Source organism: Lepisma saccharinum, chromosome 8, assembly GCF_977018435.1.
Source record: "Lepisma saccharinum chromosome 8, izLepSacc3.1, whole genome shotgun sequence".
Taxonomy (NCBI): domain Eukaryota; kingdom Metazoa; phylum Arthropoda; class Insecta; order Zygentoma; family Lepismatidae; genus Lepisma; species Lepisma saccharinum.
The window spans coordinates 54,914,904-54,927,158 of NC_139236.1; the positions used below are offsets into that span (position 1 = coordinate 54,914,904).

A 12,255-nucleotide genomic window follows, 5' to 3' on the forward strand; every position below is an offset into this window, starting at 1 on the left:
ACGATTTCAATTTTTAAGCTCTTTATATCAAACAAATATCCCCACTCCCCTTATGAAAGAATTCTGGGCTTTATGTTGACTTTTGGTTACCACATCTTTTCATGTTTGTATGTCAAAATTTCCTTAAATGTTAATTTCTGTCTACTTGGAAGAGAGGCAGTGTTATGACCTGTGAGCCACTTGATATATGGATGCACCCTGGGAGTAGATTTTACCATAAAGGAGATTTCACACTGACATGACAAGTGTTGCATGCTGCTTGGCACTTTGCGGCAAAATCTCTGTAGTGTTGAGATATCATTCACAGTTTCTTATCTCAGGTAGACTTGTTACCATCTCTCATTTCATTCTATACAAGTTTGATCTCTTTTTCAAGTTAATTTTTACCACCACAATTATCTTCGAGTTTTCGCTGGAATTTTAGTGAGTATTTTTAATATTTTGATATTCTTATTTCAGGGTGCCTATCAGACAAGAAGACAGGTGACCTGTTAACATCTGGATGCTTCCAGCGCTCACCTTGAGACTGGGGTCTACTGTAAGGGCTGGTGGGAAGGGGAAAGTAGCCGATCTCTAGATGAACACTGGAATTGTTTATCTAGGGGTTGGCAGTGTTGCAATGTCTTCTTTTCAGACAGACATGTTGCCACCTTTAAGTTTATTCTGTTTATTAAACTAGTTTCTCTCTTTTTCAAGTTAATTTCTAACACAGTGTCCATCTTTGAGTTCTGGGTGGAATTTTGGTGAGTATTTTTAATATTTTGACAGTGTGCTAATGGTGTGGTCAACACTCTGACAATGGCACCACAAAAGACCCCAAACCTTAATCCCAGACTCCACCCTTAAAATAACAATTTTGAAATCTTCAAAGAAAGGCCCTTCGTACGTCTCGCCTGCGGTACTAGGAGCTCCAGTTGTAGTTGGGCGGAAAGGAATTAATAAGAAACCCTCACTATTAATGTAAACGAAAATCAAATTAAGAATCCACTGGTATCACACCCTTAGAGATCAAGTATTTTTATCCTTGAACAAGCCTTTTATAAATCTCACCAACGAAAAAAATATTTTCTAATTTAAAAGGTAGGACTTATGGGCACCCTGTATTTTAAGCAAGGTAATGTTGTCTGTTAGTAACTGATGGTGTGTTGCCGACTCTTCGCTCAACCCTCAATTTCATCCAGTACATTATACACTTAGTTACCCTTCCTTAAGTGAGCTTACACACCCCAAACCATCTGACTCTTCTTGGACAATGAATTCCCTTATTTTTTGATTATTGTAGAAACACCCAAAATAAAAAAAAAGATTCACTAGAGACAAAACTTCACATAATATGAGATGGCAAGGTCACGTAGCTAACATTAGAATATGAATAAGAGAAGTACAAGTGCTACCTCCCCTTTCTTTCCTTATTGTGAAGCCACTTTTATTCTACTACCATTTCACAGTGCAATCAACTTTCATGCAACCACTGCTAGCACTGAACTCCCCCCAACTGAAAGAAAGATTAGAGATTAGTACATGTAAACACACTGTTATGAATTACTCCAAGTCAAGATGTATAGGGTAGTAAACTAACTAAATTTATTATAATCCTAATATATTATTATTATCCTAATGCAATATACTTTCATATATCTGCATTCATAAAGAAAATCTCAGGTTACAATTTTCACCACCAATACCTATTCACTCAAGTGTACCTTGCCAGTCGTTACAACCTTTCGCCTGTTAGTTTGAATCACAAACACAATTTAATGGCATTATTCAGCCACCTCATACATAATATTTGACTTCTATTTAGTATCAACACCTATTGCAAAATCTTGCTCAATTATTTCTCATACAAACTGGGCATGCTGAACAAAAAATAAAGAGAATGTAAAACAAATAAGAATCGAACTGAGTACTGACCATTAACATGATGCTGACAACCTTATTGATTCATCACAAACCACACCTGAATGTTCACCAAAGGAATGAACAACTAATAATTTCCCTTTCTTTTATCTTTGTTCACTATATGTCACGTGACGTGGTCAGATTTTTACCATTATAATGTTTTCCCACGTACGTAAATGAATGATCTCATATGAGAAGTAGCTCCGAAGAACTTTTATCTATAGTTACGTGTCAAATCAGGCCTTTATTTATACAAACACATCCTACAATGCAAATGGCATCATCACTGCCACATACCAACGGCGTGGTTTGCGAAGCTTTATGCAAACACACTTCAAACAAACGAAGCACACACTTGCATGCAACAATATTCAATATGCTTAAAGTAGTGGTATTACTACCGTGCTCCTCGAGAGAATAAACCAAGCGTCACCACCGTGAATTTTTTCCAAATTCACTTGGGTAAAATATCACTTCTACTTACGTAGCCATTGCTGGGACTCACAATAAAGTAGATAGCTACTGTGAAAAGTTGCTCCTATCAACCTTCAGGGTCTAATTCTGCTCCAGAAACAACATGTGTGACTTTTCCAGACTGCTGCTGCATATTTTGATGCTAAAGACATGCATTTCTTTTACTTTAAACATCCGTTCGGAGATACATTTCTCCACTGTGTGAAGCCGAAACGTGCTGACACCAGGCATCCTTTTTCTTCCGACCAGCTATCCTCGTTCCTCCATCCCTGCTACTTTGCAGTTTCCATTTCCGTTCCTCCATTCTAATTGCACTTCCGTTTCCATTCCTCTTACGCACTTCAATTCTGCAGTTCGTACGGTCACAGAAACACAATATTTTTTTTAACAAAGTTAATGATTATTAGTGGTGTGACAACAACACAACATGATACATAATACATTAAAGTATTTGATTGTAGAGTATAATTTATTTAATGGTAATTTAGTTTTTAGATAGTTTTGTATGATAAATGCAAAGTCTTTCTTTTACTGGAGCAATAGAATGACATGTCGTGAGAAAATTCGGAATTACATCGGTTATACCTGCAAGCTAGTGACCCCTCTCGTGTACTCTTCTAATTAAGTGTACATTCCATGAATAACACGCAAGTAATTTTGTCACTGAATATCAAACAAAAATTAATTTCTTTAAGGAGTATCGTTATGACCCATACCGTCATAATTTTGATATTCTTATTTCAGGGTGTCTGTCCGAACAAGAAGACAGGTGACCTGTTAACGTCTGGATGCTTCCAGCGCTCACCTTGAGACTGGGGTCTACTATAAGGATTGGTGGGAAGGGGAAAGTAGCCGATCTCTAGATGAACACTGGAATTGTTTATCTAGGGGTTGGCAGTGTTGCAATGTCTTCTTTTCAGACAGACATGTTGCCACCTTTAAGTTTATTCTGTTTATTAAACTAGTTTCTCTCTTTTTCAGGTTAATTTCTAACACAGTGTTCATCTTTGAGTTCTGGGTGGAATTTTGGTGAGTATTTTTAATATTTTGACGGTGTGCTAATGTTGTGGTCAACACTCTGACAATGGCACCACAAAATACCCCCAAACCTTAATCCCAGACTCCACCCTTAAAATAACAATTTTGAAATTTTCAAAGAAAAGGCCCTTCGTACGTCTCGCCTGCGGTACTAGGAGCTCCAGTTGTAGTTGAGCAGCAAAGGAATTAATAAGAAACCCTCACTATTAATGTAAACGAAAATCAAATTAAGAATCCACTGGTATCACACCCTTAGAGATCAAGTATTTTTATCCTTGAACAAGCCTTTTATAAATCTCACCAACGAAAAAAATATTTTCTAATTTAAAAGGTAGGACTTATGGGCACCCTGTATTTTAAGCAAGGTAATGTTGTCTGTTAGTAACTGATGGTGTGTTGCCGACTCTTCGCTCAACCCTCAATTTCATCCAGTACATTATACACTTAGTTACCCTTCCTTAAGTGAGCTTACACACCCCAAACCATCTGACTCTTCTTGGACAATGAATTCCCTTATTTTTTGATTATTGTAGAAACACCCAAAATAAAAAAAAAGATTCACTAGAGACAAAACTTCACATAATATGAGATGGCAAGGTCACGTAGCTAACATTAGAATATGAATAAGAGAAGTACAAGTGCTACCTCCCCTTTCTTTCCTTATTGTGAAGCCACTTTTATTCTACTACCATTTCACAGTGCAATCAACTTTCATGCGACCACTGCTAGCACTGAACTCCCCCCAACTGAAAGAAAGATTAGAGATTAGTACATGTAAACACACTGTTATGAATTACTCCCAAGGTCAAGATGTATAGGGTAGTAAACTAACTAAATTTATTATAATCCTAATATATTATTATTATCCTAATGCAATATACTTTCATATATCTGCATTCATAAAGAAAATCTCAGGTTACAATTTTCACCACCAATACCTATTCACTCAAGTGTACCTTGCCAGTCGTTACAACCTTTCGCCTGTTAGTTTGAATCACAAACACAATTTAATGGCATTATTCAGCCACCTCATACATAATATTTGACTTCTATTTAGTATCAACACCTATTGCAAAATCTTGCTCAATTATTTCTCATACAAACTGGGCATGCTGAACAAAAAATAAAGAGAATGTAAAACAAATAAGAATCGAACTGAGTACTGACCATTAACATGATGCTGACAACCTTATTGATTCATCACAAACCACACCTGAATGTTCACCAAAGGAATGAACAACTAATAATTTCCCTTTCTTTTATCTTTGTTCACTATATGTCACGTGACGTGGTCAGATTTTTACCATTATAATGTTTTCCCACGTACGTAAATGAATGATCTCATATGAGAAGTAGCTCCGAAGAACTTTTATCTATAGTTACGTGTCAAATCAGGCCTTTATTTATACAAACACATCCTACAATGCAAATGGCATCATCACTGCCACATACCAACGGCGTGGTTTGCGAAGCTTTATGCAAACACACTTCAAACAAACGAAGCACACACTTGCATGCAACAATATTCAATATGCTTAAAGTAGTGGTATTACTACCGTGCTCCTCGAGAGAATAAACCAAGCGTCACCACCGTGAATTTTTTCCAAATTCACTTGGGTAAAATATCACTTCTACTTACGTAGCCATTGCTGGGACTCACAATAAAGTAGATAGCTACTGTGAAAAGTCGCTCCTATCAACCTTCAGGGTCTAATTCTGCTCCAGAAACAACATGTGTGACTTTTCCAGACTGCTGCTGCATATTTTGATGCTAAAGACATGCATTTTTTTTACTTTAAACATCCGTTCGGAGATACATTTCTCCACTGTGTGAAGCCGAAACGTGCTGACACCAGGCATCCTTTTTCTTCCGACCAGCTATCCTCGTTCCTCCATTCTAATTGCACTTCCGTTTCCGTTTCACTTACGCACTTCACTTCTGCAGTTCGTACGGTCGCAGAAACACAATATTTTTTTAACAAAGTTAATGATTATTAGTGGTGTGCCAACAACACAACATGATACATAATACATTAAAGTATTTGATTGTAGAGTATAATTTATTTAATGGTAATTTAGTTTTTAGATAGTTTTGTGTGATAAATGCAAAGTCTTTCTTTTACTGGAGCAATAGAATGACATGTCGTGAGAAAATTCGGAATTACATCGGTTATACCTGCAAGCTAGTGACACCTCTCGTGTACTCTTCTAATTAAGTGTACATTCCATGAATAACATGCAAGTAATTTTGTCACTGAATACCAAACAAAAATTAATTTCTTTAAGGAGTATCGTTATGACCCATACCGTCATAATTTTGATATTCTTATTTCAGGGTGTGTGTCCGAACAAGAAGACAGGTGACCTGTTAACGTCTGGATGCTTCCAGCGCTCACCTTGAGACTGGGGTCTACTATAAGGATTGGTGGGAAGGGGGAAAAGTAGCCGATCTCTAGATGAACACTGGAATTGTTTATGTAGGGGTTGGCAGTGTTGCAATGTCTTCTTTTCACACAGACATGTTGTCACCTTTAAGTTTATTCTGTTTATTAAAGTATTTTCTCTCTTTTTCAGGTTAATTTCTAACACAGTGTCCATCTTTGAGTTCTGGGTGGAATTTTGGTGAGTATTTTTAATATTTTGATATTCTTATTTCCGGTTGTCCACAAGAAGACAGGTGACCCGTTAACGTCTGGATGCTTCCAGTGCTTACCTTGAGAGTGGGTTCTACTATAAGGGTTGGTGGGAAGGGGAAAGTAGCCGACCTCTAGATGAACACTTGAATGAGTCATCTAGTGGTTGGCAGTGTTGCATTGTCTTCTTTTCAGACAGACACGTTGCCATCTTTAAGTTTATTCTCTTCATTAAAGCTTGTTCTCTTTCTTTCAGGTTAATTTCTACCTATCATCGAGTTCTGGCAGAAATTTTGGTGAGTATTTTAATGGCATGATATATATTGCCATCTTTAAGTTTATTCTCTTTATTACAAGTCTCTTCTGTCTTGCAAGTCAATGCAAATGGCTTCAGAGAGATACACGAAGAAAAGTATTCCAGTAAGTACAGTACAATCCACCATTATTAAATTGATCCTGTAATATCTAACAATTCCATCTTATAAGCAGACAACTCATAATTCATTTTAGACAACTTTCTAGCTCTATCCTTTAATAAAACAGGCAAATAACTTGCATGTCTGGTAGTTTACATGCAAGTCAGTGTTCTTATTAATTAAGAATGTTTAAACTAACAGTTTATTTGAATTAAACACTTGCTATAGTAGTGTATATCTGGTATTATGATGTATAGCTCCAACAAACAATGTCAACTCTCTGTTTGAGGTAGCAGATTAGCACTTTATATTTTTCTAATATTTTTTTCTATTTTAATTAAAATATTATGTTATAGATGGGAATTTTAAGATGGAGGTTTAGCTGCTCGAAATGCATTTTGCATGCATTGTGGGTAGGAAAATTGAGCATAATAATAATATTCACGGAAAATTATGTTCAAAGGAGAGTTCTGACCCCCACCTTAAGTGCACCTACGGTCTGACGAAACTTGGTGAAATCCAGGTTTGACAAAGAAAGGAATGAATAACACTAAAATTTAATTAATTTAATAATTTTCTTAGAAGCATGGTACATAATTCATGAGTTTGTAAGTTGTATAAATGAATAATTTTGAAGATATTTGCTTCCAAAATGCTTGTTACAGCAGTTAATATTCTTCTGTATGTTAAACATGATCTGTGCCTGCAGGTGAAGGCAATCAAACCTTCTTCATTTGTACTATTTGAAATGTTTAAATACTAAGAACACCAAACCACACAAGCACCATCAATCTGCAGTTTGGTCTTAATGTGACACTTAACACTTTCAGTTGTACTACATGAAATACAAAAATAACTTCTTGGAAATGGAGAAAACTCACCCCATTTTCTCTGAATTCATTACATTAGACATAGTAAAAATGAAAGAGGACAAAAAACATACAGTCAACTCTCGATACAATGACCTTTCACAGTTCCTGGGAAAAGGGTCGTTATTGGAATTTGCACTAATTATCAGCTTAAACGGAGCTCAAATGGACACAAAGATTCCTTAGAGACGGTAATACAATTTATCCTGGTAGTTATACAACCTGTTATGCACAGGATGCATGTTGTGAGAAGGAAAATAGAACATGAAAACGTTTTCACACAAAAAAATTAAAATAATGTTATTTTCTTTTAATTGTGCACAGTCGTTGCTGTTCCACGAAATTCTTACAATTCTAGTTCATGAGAAACCCGTTTGCACTGAGACCTATGGAAAGGAAAACAATCTCTTGTTTATTGCAAGCGAAACTCGAAGAATCTTGACACCAGTCACACTGGCTCCAGCAAAAGTCGGGAGATATTTGGCACAATGGACATTGTTTTTTGGGTCTACTACAGCATTGTCTGTTACAAGATTAACTGGTAAGATAAGATCTCTCAGGAGACACACAAAATAAAAAAAAAATAAAACTGGACTGTAAATTTCGTTCTGGTTCAGCTTTGTAAAATACATCGTAAAAAAAGTCACGTTTTCTTTGCTTTAACCAACTTCATATTCATCCCCTCCCCCATTTTAGGGAGCAGTCCAAACTCTTCCTCAACATGAATTGTAATCAGGGTGGTATTTGTAGGGGGGATGGGGTATTTCCCCACCTCTGGGTACTTGTGTCCCCCCTCTGCTTGATAAATTTTATCTGTGGGGGGGGGAAATGTTATATGGCATAAAGTCATTATCTCATGCTGTCCCTAGACAGTCAGTAGAATTTCCCCCACTGGAAATTTCTTAAATACCACACTGATTGTAATCCAGCCTGAAAAAGGAAGTTCGAAGAACAGGTGGCGGAAGAGATAATCCTCGGCATTTTAAATATAACACAACTCTCGAAGACTGAACTTTTATCAGCAGGGCGAAGAAGAAAAATATGACCCTTGTTTTACGTTTTACCATGCAACAGACAACGGAATAATAATAAAAAAAAAAGGACCTGAATTCTGCAATTATCACATTGCCGTGCACACCAGTGGCGGAGAATGAGCTGGGAAGGGGAGGGGTCACTTTTTTTACATGTCCTATGTTTTTTGTTTGTTTTCAAGAATCTATCCAGAACTAGTTGCTACATTTTAGATGTCAAAGGAAAGGAAGAGGGGTCCACTTCCACCCTCGCCTGTAATCACCCCATGTGCAAACACGAGCAAGAAAATTGTGGCTGAAACAATCGGCAAGGCTCATCCCCCCCCCCTCCTAATCCCACACATTGCTGACATAAAAAGAGGGAGAAGTCACTCTGCCAACGGAACACTTTTTTAGCAAATATTATATGACATCAGTACACTTAGGAAAACGTATGAAGTGGGAAACGGGAGTTATGATGCACGTAAGATTGAAGTAAACTTTTGCGGAAACCTGGATGACAAAGCATTAAGCAGGTTGATGATCTTTAGTTGGCGTATGTGGCTTTCATTATATGTAACAGTTTCGCTTTTTTATGAAGTGTTACAGGGAACAAAGAACACGTTTTGAATGAAAGTGGTTACCAGAAGTTGTTGGCTACTACAAGTCCAGCAGTCATTTCAGCCGGTCCCCCCCCCCCACCCCCACCCAGTTCCCCAAGTTGTCAGCAGCTCTTAGGACAAGGAATCAAGTCAAGTTCGATTTAAAATAACATCCAAGCACATTCGATCTCCTCTTCTCGCGTATCCAATAGCAAGCGATATCACAATAGGAAAACAAGCCTGGCACCTTGGGTAGTGGTCACGGGGTGCAGGGTAACATTGACATGCTTGGGGGAGGGGAGGGAAGAGGTCAAGTGCTATTGGATATCACTCAAGCGTGGTGTGGTGGTGTCTATTTTTAGATCAGACACACTTGCGAGCTGTAGAGTGCTTGTGAAGGGAATGAGTGTGATTAAAATGAGTGCAAAAAAATGCATTTTTTGGCCGATTTCCTTTAATTTTTCATGGTTCCTGGGAAAAGGGTCATTACTTCGAGAGGGTAGTTTTATCTGGGGTCGTAGAAATGAGAGCCGATTGTAGTCTCTTTCTGCAAGGTTCCCACATGAGGGAGAGAGAAATGTGTATATTTTAAGAACGCTTGAAGACATATCTAACTTAAATTGATGTCACTACTTCTAATTATTTCCAAATGATAACTACTGGTAACATAACAGTTTATTATTAAAATGTAAGGGGGCTTAACACGAAGACTTGAGAATCCTATGTATACAATGTTACAAATGGCTATGACATAGTTATTATTAAAGAAAGTGGCCGCTGTGGCTCAGTCGGTAACGTGTCTGACTACCATGCTCAAGGTCCCGGGTTTGACCCCCGGCTGGTTCAAATCCGGGAGCTTTTCTAACATTGGAAGCGGCCCTGGCACCCACCCAGCATCGAATGACATGGGTACCTGGGGGAAACCCTGGGGGGTAAAGGCAGTCAGGGGCATGGTGCTGATCACATCACCCCCACTCATGACCGGATCAAGACAGTGTGGGGCGTTACCCCCACACCCCCTATACGTCTTCATGGCATGGTGCTAAGCACAGGGGAGCACTTTACCTTTTTTTATTATTAAAGAAACCTGGTTACATGAGAGTGTTTTTAGTAATGAGTTGTTTAGTGATAATTACAAAATAAATCGTCACGATAAGAAAGACTGAAATAGAGGAGTTGGAGTAATAATAGCAGTGAGGCAAAGCATTACATTCAGGAATGTTATTTTAGATGATAATTTCGATGTCTTGGGTGTAAGAATGAATTTGCAAAATAAGGTATACTATATAGAGGCTGTGTACTTTACCTCTTCCTCAACAATTGATAGTTATATGCATTTTTATAATGTGTTTGAAAATTATAAAGAATTCCATAATGCCAACAATACTACTATTGGTGATTTTAATCTGCCACAAATCTCGGATTCGAGTTACAATCTGCCGGACCCTGTGGCGGAGTGGTTAGCACATCATGCTGCGATGCCAAGGATCCCAGGTTCAAATCCTGATCTGGCATAGTTGTTTGTGAATGTCCATTCATCAATTTTTCATCATTTCATCATTCATCCCCATCTTCGCAAATTAGCCAAGAGGCACAAAACGTGAAGTAACATAAACTAAATCAATCAATCCATCAAGTTACAATCTGCAAGTAGGTGGACCGTGCTAGAGGGCCCTTGATAACTTTTTGAGTCTACATGGCTTACGCTCATTAAACAACATATAAAATCATAATAATAGAACACTGGATTTAATCTTAGTTAACGTGTATGATAATGCTACTATTAACAGAGAAAAACTCCCTTTTGTTAAGGAGGATGCACACCACCCAGCATTAGTAATGATTCTACATTTTGCACAATCAACAAATATTAGAGAAAGTAACCCAGTCAGATCACTGAATTTTAGAAAGGCAAACTTTCTTGGAATCTACGAAATGTTACGTGATGTAAACTGGGCACCTATTAGTAGTATGGATAATGTGGATGATGCTGTAAGGTACTTTAATGACAATATTAATTTGATATTTAATCTTACAGTATCAATGAAGAAAATCTATGCAAATAACAAATAGCCTTGTTGGTTTACCAGAGAAGTTATTGATAGACGAACTTAAAGAACGACATGGGATAAGAACAGAATGAGATACAATAACAACAGTACAATTAAATATAAGGATACTCGTAAAACAAGTTAAAACACTCATAATAAAGGCATATAATATGTACCTAAAAGAAAATTATTTTGGAATTATGTAAAAACCAGAAAAGGTAGAAATACTTATTCAAACCAAAGTATACTCGATAACTTTGCCTGTAACTTTAAATCTGTCTATTCTGTATGCCCAGTCCTGATTAGCCGTTCTGTGCACAAAGTGGACTTAAAACAACAATTCAATTCAATTCAAACCCTAATAAACTGAATATTTTGTATATTTAGAGAAATAAATTTTTAACTTTTAGAAAACTGTGACAGTGTTTAAATTTCTCATCTGTGTGAGACCAACAACTTACCTTTATCACTTTATCATACACATCCATTGCTCGGACCCACTGACACAGACCCTCAGCAGCACTTGAAGCTTTAGCTACAATCTTAGGATCGAAGTCCTTGTTTGTAATATATTCCTTTCTAATTTTATCTATGTTAGCTGCTGGTATATTGTCTTTTTCAAAATCCCTCAACTCCTGCAGGAAATTCATGTTTCCCAACATTTTCAAGCTTGGAGCCCAGTAATCATCTACCTGCAAATTGACAAAAAAATGTGTGAGTACATTCAGCACTTGAAGAAGAAAATGTTATCTGGAGGGATGTTTAGATAAGCCTTGGGGTTAACTGGGGGAGGTTTGGGGATGCTCTTATGCTTTAATGACACAATAAGATGGGTGGGGGATGCTTTGCAAAAATGTTGCTATCTTGGATGACAATATCCCCCTGCAGCCTCCTCCCTTTTACTTAGAGCACTGTGTATATTAAAGAAATTGTACATAAGTAAAAAAAAAACAGCTGTAAGAATTGTGAGTAGACTGAGTAGGAAGGAGTGACAGGGCACACTCTACATTGTTTTTATGTTGAATTTTAACCCTTTTAACCCAATTTACCTTCTTCCCATGTTTTAAACTTTAACTATTCTTATCTCCTGAGGAAACCACATGATGTGGTGAAATATGACAGTAAGTACACGCCAAAACTGGATTTCAGGTACTTAGTGAAATGTGCATTAGCTAAATGTAGTTAGTACATCAGCTAAAACTGTCTACACAATAATTATTCTTAATTGTCTTTCTTCCTGCGAAAAATAATGCAAAAAAC

At 37.2% G+C, this 12,255-nt stretch overlaps 1 protein-coding gene across 1 annotated transcript in view; it reads right to left on the minus strand.

The window, feature by feature from the left end:
• Positions 1 to 12,255, minus strand: part of LOC145991789 (dynein axonemal heavy chain 7-like) — a 208,974-nt gene that overhangs the window by 56,799 nt on the left and 139,920 nt on the right. Inside the window, exon 47 of the mRNA XM_083127839.1 lies at positions 11,457 to 11,687. Coding sequence (XP_082983965.1) covers positions 11,457 to 11,687 — 231 coding nt within the window. The remainder of the gene's footprint in view (positions 1 to 11,456; positions 11,688 to 12,255) is intronic.